Consider the following 15,572-nt stretch of genomic DNA (forward strand, 5'->3'; position numbering starts at 1 on the left):
TATGGCTGCTCTGTGCACAGGACCTGTGATGAGGTCACAGGAGGGGAGGAGTCAGGGGTCACATGATATCCGAAGTGAAGACGCTACATGGAGACTTCTCAGTCAGTGACATTCCCGCCATTATTTGCCCCACTGGATTCAATTTAGTCTGCAGTTGGACTTTAGCTATTAGATTTTCATCTATGGTGCACCAGATCATATATAAATTTTATTTTGATCAAGGTACCCTGGACCACTAGTATTCGAAATGAACAGCTCAATGTCCTGAATAATATTTGCCAAAAAAGTTATCAACTCTATGTGTAGTTATTATTATTATTAATTATAGTGCCATTTATTCCATGGCGCTTTACATGTGAGGAGGGGTATACATAATACATACAAGTACAGTAATGTTAAACAATACAAGTCACGACTGGTACAGGATGAGAGAGGACCCTGCCCTCGAGGGCTCACAATCTACAATGGGATGGGTGAGGATACAGTAGGCGAGGGTAGAGCTGGTCGTGCAGCGGTTTGGTCAATCGGTGGTTACTGCAGGTTATAGGCTTGTCGGAAGAGGTAGGTCTTCAGGCTCTTTTTGAAGGTTTCCATGGTAGGTGAGAGTCTGATATGTTGTGGTAGAGAGTTCCAGAGTAGAGGGGATGCGCGGGAGAAATCTTGTATGCGATTGTGGGAAGAGGAGATAAGAGGGGAGTATAGAAGGAGATCTTGTGAGGATCGGAGGTTTCGTGCAGGTAAGTACCGGGAGACGAGGTCACAGATGTACGGAGGACTCAGGTTGTGGATGGCTTCAGAAGTTATTCACGTAAATCGCTTATTTATGTATGTTAACAGAAACTTGGAAGAGTTTCACCAGTAACTTGCTCGGACTATCATCACAATGTACTTCATGGCCAGAATGTTGTGAACTACTTCCAGTAAGACATTAATTATTCACAGATTCAATGTACCTTGAACCACAAGTAGTCAAATGAAACATGTTCAAGTCCTGCACATAATCTGAAATAAAAAATTTGAACTCCGTATAGTTCAGATGCGAAAAGGAAAAATAATTTATTTCCATGTGTGAAAATAAGCATGGTAAAATGTCGCTAATAATGTATTAGGTGTGTTTTCAAGATGTTTTATACCTGGTCAGTAAACTACGCAATCAGTTTGGGAGTTAAAGTGACTAGTTTAGTAAAAAGCCGCTCACCACGTCAAGGTAATGGGATTAACACTTGAAAACCTCGAATGTTCTGTAGATTTTGCTAAGGGTGGCTGGCCAGTGTTAAATATTCTCTGTATAAGTTTGAATTGAATCATTAAAAAATGTATTCCAAAGTTTATTTCTGTGTTATTATTTTCATTCCTGTGAATTTGAGGTTTTCAAACTTATTCTAAATTTGCCTCCACACATATCCCACAAAAAAGATGGAGGACATAACATGAAAATAACTTATGCTGGTGTTAGTAAACAACCATTAACATATTTTTTTGTTTTTACATTTTTTAAAAAATTTTTCTACTTTAAAGTTACGCATTAGCATATGAAAGTGACAACTCATGACTTTTGTTACCTGAAAGAGAATGAAAGATATTCAAATCATAAGAATAAAACACACTTCACTGCGCTTATGCTAAATAAGTAACAGTTGAATAAAGGCCAAAAAGCGCAACAACCAAGGTTATAATTGAAATATAGCCTTTAACTGATGTTGCACACAGTTACTGATAAACAGCGGTGATGCTAAAATTACACAAACATTGTGTGAGTTAAGCTCATTAGCCCCTAGAAACTCCAAATGAATAAAGGCCAAAAATCACACACAAGGCAGAGATTACAATGGCACACACTAGCTGACAGATGGTGGTGAGGAAGTAGTTACACCACGCTCATTGCACTTTAACCCACATCAATGGGGGACGGCAATTTTGGACACTTACTTGCAGTGATAAGGTGCCGGGTTGCCGAGTTCAGCTTTCAGGCAATGAAGCAGCGTGTGACATGTGGGAGTGCGCTGTCAGAGCTACGCTGGTTGATAAGATCCAGCTAACAGGCGAGGACAGAGAGCAGGGAGCTCTGTGAAGGCAGAGGCCGACGGCGGGCTCCGGCCGTAGCACCGCCACCGACACACTGCAGGGAACAGACAGCTGGGAGCGTGACGTCACGGGTCCACGCAGGTGCGAGAAGGAAGACATCATGTGATGTCAGTGGACGGGCAGCGCTAACTGCACATGCACAAGAAACAAGATTACAGCGCAGGCACCAGGTAAATAACTGAATACTGAGGAGGCGGCGCCCAGAAGAAAGGAGGAAATGACTGATGGCTGTGAGAGTTGATAATTTTTTTGCCAAATATTAGTCAGGACATTGAGCTGTTCATTTTGAGGACTAGTGGTCCAGGGTACCCTGATCCAAATAAAATTTATATACAGTTGGTGCACCATAAATTAAAATCTAATAGCTAAAGACGAACTGCAGACTAACTTGAAGCTGGTCTCCACTCCGTACACCTCGTACACATGTGGCTCCGCAACATACACCTCGTACACACACGTTTCCGCACAGTACACCTCGCATACACAAGGTTCCGCTCCATACACCTCATACACACACGGCTCTGCTCCATACACCTCGTACACACACGGCTCCGCTCCGTACACCTCATACACACGGCTCTGCTCCGTACACCTCGTACACACACGACTCCCCTCCGTACACCTCGTACACACACGGCTCCGCTCCGCACACCTCGCACACACACGGCTCCGCTCTGTACACCTCGTACACACACGGCTCCGCTCCGTACACCTCGTACACACACGTTTCCGCTCCGTACACCTCGTGTACACACAGCTCCACTCCGTACACCTTGTACACACATGGCTCCACTCCGTACACCTCGTACACACACGGCTCCGCGCCGTACACCTCGTACACATACGGTTCCGCAACGTACACCTCGTACACACATGGCTCCACTCCGTACACCTCGTACACACAGGGCTCTGCTCGGTACACCTCCTATACCCGCGGCTACACTCTGTACACACACAGCTCCTCTCCGTACACCTCGTACACACATAGCTCCACTCCTTACACCTCGTACACACATGGCTCCGCTCCTTACACCTCGTACACACACGGCTCCACTCTGTACACACATGGCTCCGCTCCGTACACCTCGTACACACACGGCTCTGCTCCGTACACCTCGTACACACACGGCTCTGCTTCGTACACCTCGTACACACAGCTCCGCTCAGTACAACTTGTAGACACACGGCTCCACTCTGTACACACATGGCTCCGCTCCGTACACCTCGTACACACACGGCTCCGTACACCTCGTACACACACGGCTCTGCTCCGTACACCTCGTACACACACGGATCCTCTCCGTACACCTTGTCCACACACGGTTCCTCTCCGTACACCTCGTACACACAGGGCTCTGCTCCTTACAACTCGTACACACACGGCTATCCGCCGTACATCTCGTACACACACGACTCTGCTCCGTACACCTCGTACACACACGGCTCCGCTCCGTACACCTTGTAGACACACAGCTCCACTCTGTACACACATGGCTCCGCCCTTACACCTCATACACACATGGCTCCGTACTCCTCGTACACACAGGGCTCCGCTCCGTACACCTCGTACACACACGGCTCTTCTCCATACACCTCGTACACACACGACTCCTCCACGTACACCTCGTACACACAAGGCTCTGCTCCGTACACCTCGTACACACACGGCTCCACTCCGTACACCTTGTAGACACACGGCTCCACTCTGTACACACATGGCTCCGCTCCGTATACCTCGTACACACACGGCTCCGCTCTGTACACCTCGTACACACACGGCTCCTCTCCGTACATCTCGCACACACACGGCTCCGCTCGGTACACCTTGTACACATGTGGCTCTGCTCCGTACACCTCTTACACACACGGCTCCACTCCATACACCTCGTACACACACGGCTCTGCTCTGTACACCTCGTACACACACGGCTCCGCTCCGTGCACCTCGTACACACACGGCTCCGCTCCGTACACCTTGTAGACACACGGCTCTGCTCTGTACACATATGGCTCCGCTCCGTATACCTCGTACACACACGGCTCCGTACACCTCGTACACACAGGGCTCCGCTCCGTACACCTCGTACACACACGGCTCCTCTCCGTACACCTCGTACACACACGGCTCCTCTCAGTACACCTCATACACACACGGCTCCGCTCCGTACATCTCGTACACACACGGCTCCTCTCCGTACACCTCGTACACACGGCTCCACTCCGTACACCTCGTACACACGCGGCTCTGCTACATACACCTCGTACGTACACACACTGCTCCGTACACCTCGTACACACAGGGCTCCGCTCCGTACACCTCGTACACACACGGCTCCTCTCCGTACACCTCGTACACACACGGCTCCTCTCAGTACACCTCATACACACACGGCTCCGCTCCGTACATCTCGTACACATGCGGCTCCGCTCCGTACACCTCGCATACACACAGCTCCACTCCGTACACCCCGTACACACGCGGCTCTGCTCCGTACACCTCGTACACACATGGCTCCGCTCCGTACACCTCGTACACACGCAGCTCCGCTCCGTACACCCCGTACACACGCGGCTCCGCTCCGTACACCTCGTTCATACTCGGCTCCACTCCGTACACCTCGTACACACACGACTCCGCTCCGTACATCTCGTACACACACGGCTCCGCTCCTTACACCTCGTACACACAAGACTCCGCTACATACACCTCGTACACACACGGCTCCGCTCCGTACATCTCGTACACACATGGCTCCGCTCCGTACACCTCGTACACACACGGCTCCCCTCCGTGCATCTCGTACACACACGGCTCCGCTCTGCACACCTCGTACACACACGGCTCCGCTCCTTACACCTCGTACAGACACGGATCCGCTCCGTACACCTTGTAGACACACGGCTCCACTCTTTACACACATGGCTCCGTACACCTCGTACACACATGGCTCCCTACACCTCGTACACACAGGGCTCCGCTCCGTACACCTCGTACACACACGGCTCCTCTCCGTACACCTCGTACACACACGGCTCCGCTCCGTACACCTCGTACACACACGGCTCCGCTCCGTACACCTCGTACACACACGGCTCCTCTCCGTACACCTCGTACACACGGCTCCACTCCGTACACCTCGTACACACGCGGCTCCGCTCCGTACACCTCGTACACACACGGCTCCGCTCCGTACACCTTGCACACACGCGTCTCCGCTCTGCACACCTCGTACACACACGGCTCCGCTCCGTACACCTCGTACACAAGCGGCTCCGCTCCGTACACCCCGTACACACACAGCTCCGCTCCGTACACCTCGTACACACAGGGCTCCGCTCCGTACACCTCGTACACACACGACTCCGCTCCGTACACCTCGTACACACACGACTCCGCTCCGTACACCTCGTACACACATGACTCCGCTCCGTACACCTCGTACACACGCGGCTCCACTCCGTACACCTCGTACACACGCGGCTCCGCTCCGTACACCTCGTACACACACTGCTCCGCTCCGTACACCTCGTACACACACGGCTCCGCTCCGTACTCCTCGTACACACGGCTCCGCTCCGTACACCTCGTACACACACGGCTCCGCTACGTACACCTCGTACACACGCGGCTCCGCTCCGTACACCTCGTACACACGCGGCTCCGCTCCGTACACCTCGTACACACGGCTCCGCTCCTTACACCTCGTACACACACGGCTCCGCTCCGTAAACCTCGCACACACGCGGCTCTGCTACATACACCTCGTACACACACGGCTCCGCTCCGTACACCTCGTACACACACGGCTCCGCTCCGTACACCTCGTACACACACGGCTCCGCTCCTTACACCTCGTACACACGCGGCTCCGCTCCGTACACCTCGTACACACGCGGCTCCGCTCCGTACACCTCGTACACACGGCTCCGCTCCTTACACCTCGTACACACACGGCTCCGCTCCGTAAACCTCGCACACACGCGGCTCTGCTACATACACCTCGTACACACACGGCTCCGCTCCGTACACCTCGTACACACACGGCTCCGCTCCGTACACCTCGTACACACACGGCTCCGCTCCTTACACCTCGTACACACACGGCTCCGCTCCTTACACCTCGTACACACACGGCTCCGCTCCGTAAACCTCGTACACACGCGGCTCTGCTACATACACCTCGTACACACACGGCTCCGCTCCGTACACCTCGTACACACACGGCTCCGCTCCGTACACCTCGTACACACACGGCTCCGCTCCGTACACCTCGTACACACATGGCTCCGCTCCTTACACCTCTTACACACACGGCTCCACTCCGTACACACGCGGCTCTGCTACATACACCTCGTACACACGCGGCTCCGCTACATACACCTCGTACACACACGGCTCCGCTCCGTACACTTCGTACACACACGGCTCCGCTCCGTACACCTCGTACACACACGGCTCCGCTACGTACACCTCGTACACACGCGGCTCCGCTCCGTACACCTCGTACACACACGGCTCCGCTCCGTACACCTCGTACACACGCGGCTTCACTCCGTACACGTCGTACACACGCGGCTCCGCTCCGTACACCTCGTACACACACGGCTCCGCTCCGTACACCTCGTACACACGCGGCTTCTCTCCGTACACCTCGTACACACGCAGCTCTGCTCCGTACACCTCGTACACACGCGCCTCCACTCCGTACACCTCGTACACACGCGGCTCCGCTCCGTACACCTCGTACACACACGGCTCCGCTCCGTACACCTCGTACACACGCGGCTTCTCTCCGTACACCTCGTACACACGCAGCTCTGCTCCGTACACCTCGTACACACGCAGCTCTGCTCCGTACACCTCGTACACAAGCAGCTCTGCTCCGTACACCTCGTACACACGCAGCTCTGCTCCGTACACCTCATACACACACGGCTCCGCTCCGTACACCTCGTACACACACGGCTCCGCTCCGTACACCTCGTACACACACTGCTCGTACAGCTCGTACACACGCAGCTCTGCTCCGTACACCTCATACACACACGGCTCCGCTCCGTACACCTCGTACACACACGGCTCCGCTCCGTACACCTCGTACACACGCGGCTCCGCTCCGTACACCTCGTACACTCGCGGCTCCGCTACGTACACCTCGTACACACGCGGCTCCGCTCCGTACACCTCGTACACACGCGGCTCCGCTCCGTACACCTCGTACACACGCGGCTCCGCTCCGTACACCTCGTACACACGCGGCTCCGCTCCGTACACCTCGTACACACGCGGCTCCTCTCCGTTCGTACACACACGGCTCTGCTCCGTACACCTCGTACACACGCGGCTCCGCTCCGTACACCTCGTACACACGCGGCTCCGCTCCGTACACCTCGTACACACGCGGCTCCGCTCCGTACACCTCGTACACACACGGCTCCGCTCCGTACACCTCGTACACACACGGCTCTGCTACATCCACCCTGTAAACCCCTCCTGACCCCACACAGAAACTTCCCCTCATCCAGCACCATGACAACCAGCACAGCAGAGTCCTGCACACACTGAGGCCCCTGATCATGTGACTCCTGACTCCTCCCCTCCTGTGACCTCATCACAGGTCCTGTGCGCACAGAGCAGCCATATATGTGGAGTGCGGCTCTGCAGGTTAGTGATGGGCAGTCCGGCTTTTCTTGCTCCTTTCCCCACTTTTCTCCCTCCTGTCCCTTCACTATAAAGCCTGGCCTCATTATACAGCTGTACAGGGGTCTAGTGAAGGCTTTTTAGCCCTTTCCTCGGACTGTAGCTCCTGGGCACAGGCCCTCACTCCTGTCCCTTCACTATAAAGCCTGTGCCTCATTATACAGCTGTACAGGAGTCTAGTGAAGGCTTTTTAGCCCTTTCCTCAGACTGTAGCTCCTGGGATCAGGCCCTCACTCCTGTCCCTTCACTATAAAGCCTGGGCCTCATTATACAGCTGTACAGGGGTCTAGTGAAGGCTTTTTAGCCCTTTCCTCTGACTGTAGCTCCTGGGATCAGGCCCTCACTCCTGTCCCTTCACTATAAAGCCTGAGTCTCATTATACAGCTGTACAGGGGTCTAGTGAAGGCTTTTTAGCCCTTTCCTCAGACTGTAGCTCCTGGGCACAGGCCCTCACTCCTGTCCCTTCACTATAAAGCCTGGGACTCATTATACAGCTGTACAGGGGTCTAGTGAAGCCTTTTTAGCCCTTTCCTCAGTCTGTAGCTCCTGGGCACAAGCCCTCACTCCTGTCCCTTCACTATAAAGCCTGGGCCTCATTATACAGCTGTACAGGGTCTAGTGAAGGCTTTTTAGCCCTTTCCTCAGACTGTAGCTCCTGTGCACAGGCCCTCACTCCTGTCCCTTCACTATAAAGCCTGGGCCTCATTATACAGCTGTACAGGGGTCTGCTGAATGCTTTTTAGCCCTTTCCTCAGACTGTAGCTCCTGGGCACAGGCCCTCACTCCTGTCCCTTCACTATAAAGCCTGGGCCTCATTATACAGCTGTACAGGGGTCTAGTGAAGGCTTTTTAGCCCTTTCCTCAGACTGTAGCTCCTGGGAACAGGCCCTCACTCCTGTCCCTTCACTATAAAGCCTGGGCCTCAGTATACAGCTGTACAGGGGTCTAGTGAAGGCTTTTTAGCCCTTTCCTCAGTCTGTAGCTCCTGGGCACAAGCCCTCACTCCTGTCCCTTCACTATAAAGCCTGGGCCTCATTATACAGCTGTACAGGGGTCTAGTGAATGCTTTTTAGCCCTTTCCTCAGACTGTAGCTCCTGAGAACAGGCCCTCACTCCTGTCCCTTCACTATAAAGCCTGGGCCTCATTATACAGCTGTACAGGGGTCTAGTGAAGGCTTTTTAGCCCTTTCCTCAGACTGTAGCTTCTGGGCACAGGCCCTCACTCCTGTCCTTTCACTATAAAGCCTGGGCCTCATTATACAGCTGTACAGGGGTCTAGTGAAGGCTTTTTAGTCCTTTCCTCAGACTGTAGCTCCTGGGAACAGGCCCTCACTCCTGTCCCTTCACTATAAAGCCTGGGCCTCATTATACAGCTGTACAGGGGTCTAGTGAAGGCTTTTTAGCCCTTTCCTCAGTCTGTAGCTCCTGGGCACAAGCCCTCACTCCTGTCCCTTCACTATAAAGCCTGGGCCTCGTTATACAGCTGTACAGGGGTCTAGTGAATGCTTTTTAGCCCTTTCCTCAGACTGTAGCTCCTGAGAACAGCCCTTTCCTCAGACTCCTATCCCTTCACTATAAAGCCTGGGCCTCATTATACAGCGCTCTCTCTCGCTCTCATTTTGACCAGGGGCGCCCACAAAAAAATTTTTTGTTATAATTTTTTGGTAACATATACTCTTTGTTTCTCCTTGTTTTTAGTTCTATTCCTCCGGTGTCTGCTGCAGGACCATTAGTATCCATACAACCTCGGGGACCAGACCCCGGCCTTGTGCTGTGAACTTGGGAAGGGTTCTCCTCTAACCCTAATCCTTAGTCCTACTCTCCTTACGTTCCATACAATCCTTTCCTTCTCATGGAGAGTCAGGCTTTCTATAATGTCTCTTTCCTGTGCCAGCGGACCCAGGTCACTGAGGTCGGCTGCAGCACTTCCTTCCATCCATCCCACTCCGGGGATCTTCTCTCCTCCACTGACTCTGTCAGACTGACCAAATCCTAAACTCTTCCCGCTCTTTTGAGTGCAAACTAAACTCCACCCGCCTCCCAGCACGTTTTGTGTTCCAAGCAGGGAGCCACCAAAGGTGCTTTGCTACACTCCAAGCAGGGAGCCACCCGTGGTGCTTTGCTACGCTACTTTGTGGTGTGGGGGTGTCGGTGTTGGAGTGTGGTCAGGTGTCTCCACCTTACCTGGATGATGGGGTACCACACCTCAGGAGGAGGTGCAGTACCTCTGTGGCGACTGAACCCTCAGGGGCGCCACATACCACCCCTTTAAACACAGCACGTCCGCGGGCTGCAAGAGAAACAAAGATGGACAGATACAGGACATACAAAAATTTTGATATGCTAATAAACAATTATCTAAACTTCCCAATGTGGGAGGCACTCATTCTTGAACATTGCAAGCAATTTTAACTAACTATCTATGTCCTAATACAGTACCTAATTCAAAGTGCTATTGGCAGTAAACACACTACCACTTCAAGTATTCTCATTAACATATTTCTTCTTTCACATTTTCTTGAGCCTAAGTGACAACCGCTGATGCCTGGTTTGTCACCTGTAACTTTAAATCTTTATTCAAATTTCACATCTTTCCTAGATCTCACTGTCAGCTATAAAATCTGTTCTAGTACGATCAATACCTTTATTAACCACTATCATTATTTATTTTTACTATCAAAAAGTGCTAAACATTATTAATAAGTGCAATATAGACATTGATCCAGCCAAGATGTCATGAAATGTCCTTATTCCAAAAGTAAAACGCTAATTAGTTGAGGTAGTCCTTATTCCTAAAAGACTTATGTAAAACCAAGAAAGAGCACCTAAAGAGGTGCAACTATATACTTAACAGTTCTGGATCATTCAGTGTCCATGATCTCCACAGTTCAGTAAGAAAAACACTGCCAATAAAACTGGGCAACAAAAACTGGAATCAACAAGAAAACATCATAACAAAAATAGAAAAAACAGGCACAATGGTGCAAATACCCTCCTGGGTAACAGAGTTAGTTATTGGTATGCTCTTTAGTGTTGGTGGTCCCCTCCTGGGGTGCTGGAAGCTGATGACTTGGGCTGCTGCCAGGGGAGAACTGGTGGGCATCCTCTTCCTGCTTGTGGGTTCACATAGGACGAGGTGGTGGCAGCTGGTGGAATTTCTGCCTGAGGTACAGCGGGTGCAACTACCTGTACCATAGGGTGGTTAACAGGGTTGGATGTAGCCTGCCTGGCCTTGGCAGGTGTGATCACCACAGTGGGAGGTATTCCTGCCGGAGGGACATAGGTCTTTTCTTTCTCGGCGTATATTCATAGCGTACCAGCCACGTAACCCCTCATGCCGGTTAAAAGTAGCGTATTCCCCTGGTTGCAGGTCTCTGGCAGGGTGTCCCTTTCTGAGGTGAGACTCCACATCCCTCCTGCTGAAGAATAGGTCTGAGATCCACTTGGGGTCGGTGATGAAACAAAACCCCCGCTCATGATTAACATTCAGGACCTGACCCCATCCTGCTGAGTCCCGGGGACTGTAGTGACCGGCACGGACCTTTTCCTTCTGGTCCAGATCAGGGCCCAGCACAGCCAGCCTCCGCTGTTCCCATTCTCTCTGCTTGACTGCCAGCTGGTGGATGGTCTGACATTTGGCCATGGTCTCATCCTCCTCCCAGGATCTGCTTCTACCCACCGTAGACAAGGGCACTACTGCTAGGGGTTCAGGTGTTTCCCCCCAGGGCTCATAGTCCCAGTCCCAGACAAGATCCAGCACGACCTGTCCGGACACTGCAGCAGTTACACACCCCGAGGCCTGCCCAGATGTAGGGGCAGCAGACGTACCTGGAGCCTCCTGGCGATGCTCCGGTGCAGGTTTGGGACGGCAGTCGAAAGCATGGACATCCACCGGCATAGTCCAATCAGCTGCTGGTGGCGGCGGTGGAGCAGATGGCGGCTCCGGGTCCGCAGGGGTCTCTGGTGGGGCCTGCGCAGCCGTGTCAGGTCCAGGTTGGGGCTCTACTTCCTCTGCTTCAGCTCCCCAGCCCTCAAACAACTCCTCTTGGCAGGCCGCGACCAGCGGTAATTGCAGCATGGAGGTGGAGACAGGCGCTGCCGGTAACATTGCAGCAGCCGTCGGTTCCATGGGTGCTGCCTGAGGGAGATCCGGTGCAGCAGCGACAGGTACTGCGGGTGAAGGTACCGGTGGTACAGCAGCAGCGACAGGTACCGGTGATAGAGGTGCTGATGGCGTGGGCCCCTCCCGGGCGTGCTGCCAGTTCAGGATCCAAAGTGCCTCCTGTCTCAGCCGCAGACGGGTAGTCAGCTGGGTTATCTCGTCTTCCAGCTGCTGACGGTTCATGTTGGGAGTCTGATTGGAGCCTTCAGCCAGTGTGCCGGGGGAGGTTCAGCTCAACCTCCGTGCTCTCTTCGGGCCTCCTTCCTTCTTTCATCATGGTGGTCTCTCCTTCTTCCTGTCTGGACTCCTTTCCCGCCACCGACTCTCGCTCCTCCTTCTGGGGGCGGCGTCTTCTTCCTACTCCTCCATACCAAGCCAGTATACGAACCCCTCTGGGGGTGGGCCATGTTGCGGTTGCATAGAAGTTCAGGCAGGGGAGGCCCTGGACAGTTTGTGGTCTTTTCTTAGGACCACCCATGTTGTCACGCCCTTCTTCACCGTGTCGGCGGCCATTTTTAGAGTCCATTTTACAGTCTATAAATGTGGTTATTTCGGCACATTTTCAGCAATGTTTTAAGTCCAATAAATCTGAGGTACACAGAACCCGGTGGTACCGGGCTTCGTCATCCTGTTCGCGACGCCAAGTTGGGTCGCCCTCCCAGGGCCGGCGGGGTACTCGGTACCGGGCCCAATGAGCTTCAATGGTAGATGTCACGGCAGCTGGGACCCGGCCCATGGCCCTGGGCGCCCATTGTAAAGAGGGAATGAGTTCAGTCTGTTTCTGATAGTTACAGTTTATGAATGAATGATTCATGACGCCACCTGTGGCGTTCGGCAATGAAGATGTTAAGCAGAGGCTGCAGACAGATCCTCTGGGACAGATGGTGTGGTGCAGCAATGATGTTATAGCCCTCCACAGGCAGGGCTGTAGTCCCAGGGCAGTGTAGGTGAAGTGACACGTAGATGGTGCAGTGTCAGGCACGAGGGATGTAGCAGTGCTGAGCAGGTGGATGCAGGAATAAGTGGAGGACACCAGGGCATTTAGTTCCAAAGCTTTACTCACAGTCTGTTGTGGTACAAGCGCCCGCATCCGTGCCGTGTCCTCCGGGTCAGGAGCTCAGCCAACTTCCAGGTAAGATAAAGTACTCCTTTCCAACACTCCGCCAACATATGCCTTTTCTGAATGTCTCCCTTGTTGCGCCTATAGTAATCACAGTACTGAGTTACACTGGAGTTCCTCCTGTCAGATGTTCCTATGAACTCTACTTGTACGGCAGACAGCTGTGGCCTGCTTCGGGGACTCCTTACTACCTAGTCCCGGCTCACTCATGATGCTGTTGTGCCCCCAAGTCTTGTGTAGGAATAAAGTGGTGACAACTTCTATTCCTCCGGTGTCTGCTGCAGGACCATTAGTATCCATACAACCTCGGGGACCGGTCCCCGGCCTTGCGATGTGAACTTGGGAAGGGTTCTCCTCTAACCCTAATCCTTAATCCTCCTCTCCTTGCGTTCCGTACAATCCTTTCCTTCTCATGGAGAGTCAGGCTTTCTATAATGTCTCCTTCCTGTGCCAGCGGACCCAGGTCACTGAGGTCGGCTGCAGCACTTACTTCCATCCATCCCACTCCGGGGATCTTCTCTCCTCCTCTGACTCTGTCAGACTGACCAAATCCTAAACTCTTCCCGCTCTTTTGAGTGCAAACTAAACTCCACCCGCCTCCCAGCACGTTTCGTGTTCCAAGCAGGGAGCCACCAAAGGTGCTTTGCTACACTCCAAGCAGGGAGCCACCCGTGGTGCTTTGCTACACTACTTTGTGGTGTGGAGGTGCCGGTGTTGGAGTGTGGTCAGGTGTCTCCACCTTACCTGGATGGTGGGCCCCATACAGATGAGATCAGAGTTGGCTGAATGGTCATTTGGCAAACGGCTATCTCTCCCGACTCCCCCATACACACAAATATTCCAGCTTTCCTGTGGTCTGTATGAGAGAGTCGCCTCCAGACTCCTCTAGAGGAGGATTATCTACAGGAAGAACAAACAGATTATCCTCTGAAATTCAGGATGCCGGATCCTTCTCTGCCCTGACATCTGTCGGGAGGCCCCCAAATACATTATATGGTCGGCCAAACCCCCCGAAATCAGTGCCTTCATGGAACTTTAGTCTAATGTGTATGGGGGCGTTATAAGGTAACTTATTGGACGCTGCCTCTGGCCCGGCCTAATAGACCTTCATACATTGCAGCCCAGACCCCATTATTAGGCATGTAAGTATCGCAGTAACTAGGCCGCCCCATACTATCGAGTACTTGGGGGCGGGGGGCATTCAGCCAAACTCTGTCACAACTTCTTAGATGCCATGTTTGCTTTTCACATCAGCAAGTGGTTAAACTCTCAGGGTTTTTGTTGCAGCCGCTCCTGTGCCGTCCCTGCGGTGTACATCTGTGTTCTGGGGCCCAAAAAGATTAATTTCTTTTTAATAAATGTTTAACGTGTCAAAAATTATAAAATGTGTCTTCTGCTTTTTTGTTATTTTTTTTCTTCTTACAAGAATTGTTGGAGCCAATTTTTCTTTAGAAACATTTTAATATCAGCTTTTTCTGGAGTTTTTCTTGTAATATAGGAAAGCCTAAGGCCAGAAATAAACCCCATAAATCACTGTACATGGAGACTTTGGGATCAGATCATTTCTGTCCGCGTTGATTGTGGAAACTAAAAATCTTTTCTAAAAGCCTCAAACTTCTGTGTGTGACTCAGAGCTGAGATCTAACGTGAGAGAAGATTCCAGTGCGGGGAAGACGGGAAACCTTCATATAGACGGCCGGTGGGGATGGAGGCAGTGACTGACTCTGGCCAAATCTGTCTCTAGAGCCGCAGTAGAAGATGAAGATGTCGTCCTCATCATGAAGGAGTTATTTCTCATGTCGCGTGTAATGAATATCTCCTGCAGTATTGCTAATGCCGATTCCAGTGTCGGTAATGAGACGAGATTTAGCGTTATGGAAGATGAGTCTATGAGGAACGTGTTCAGCTGCCGACTCCGAGGAGGAAACTGCTTGTTGTCTGTGACCTAAATATATAGGTTTTATTAGTAGATAAAATAATAATAATAATAATCTTTATTTATATAGCGCCAAAATATTCCGCAGCGCTTTACAGTTTAACAGTTTCAAAACACAAGTCATAAGTAACAACGTTAACAATACAATAATTAAAGTAAAATAAGACGACCATGCTCGTGAGAGCTTACAATCTACAATGAGGTGGGGGAGATACAAAGTACAGGTGTGTATTTACAATGATGTATTTACAATGATGGTCCAGCCTTCTTGAGAAGGTGGGGGACAGAGATAGTGAATGGGCTACGTACTCACACTTGCACATAAAATGACTTTGATTAGTGAACGTGATAGGCTGCTCTGAATAGATGTGTTTTGAGAGAGCGCCTAAAACTGTGCAAATTGTGGATAGTCCTAATTTCTTGGGGTAGAGCATTCCAGAGGATTGGCGCAGCGCGGGAGAAGTCTTGGAGTCGGGAGTGGGAGGCGCGGATTAGTGCAGAGGTTAGTCGAAAGCCTTTTGCAGAGCGCAGCGGTCGGCTAGGCCGATAGACGGAAATGAGGGAGGAG

At 52.1% G+C, this 15,572-nt stretch overlaps 1 protein-coding gene across 1 annotated transcript in view; it reads left to right on the plus strand.

Annotated features, from left to right (window-relative positions):
- The first annotated feature begins 7,616 nt into the window (after nt 1-7,616).
- The window catches only part of LOC141063251 (uncharacterized), a 52,529-nt gene continuing 44,573 nt past the window's right edge, over nt 7,617-15,572 (plus strand). The window contains exon 1 of the mRNA XM_073557321.1: nt 7,617-7,750. Coding sequence (XP_073413422.1) covers nt 7,730-7,750 — 21 coding nt within the window. The 5' untranslated portion in view covers nt 7,617-7,729. The remainder of the gene's footprint in view (nt 7,751-15,572) is intronic.

The sequence above is a fragment of the Dendrobates tinctorius genome, unplaced genomic scaffold (assembly GCF_039654945.1).
Source record: "Dendrobates tinctorius isolate UK_male_01 unplaced genomic scaffold, ASM3965494v1 ptg000249l, whole genome shotgun sequence".
NCBI classification, from domain to species: domain Eukaryota; kingdom Metazoa; phylum Chordata; class Amphibia; order Anura; family Dendrobatidae; genus Dendrobates; species Dendrobates tinctorius.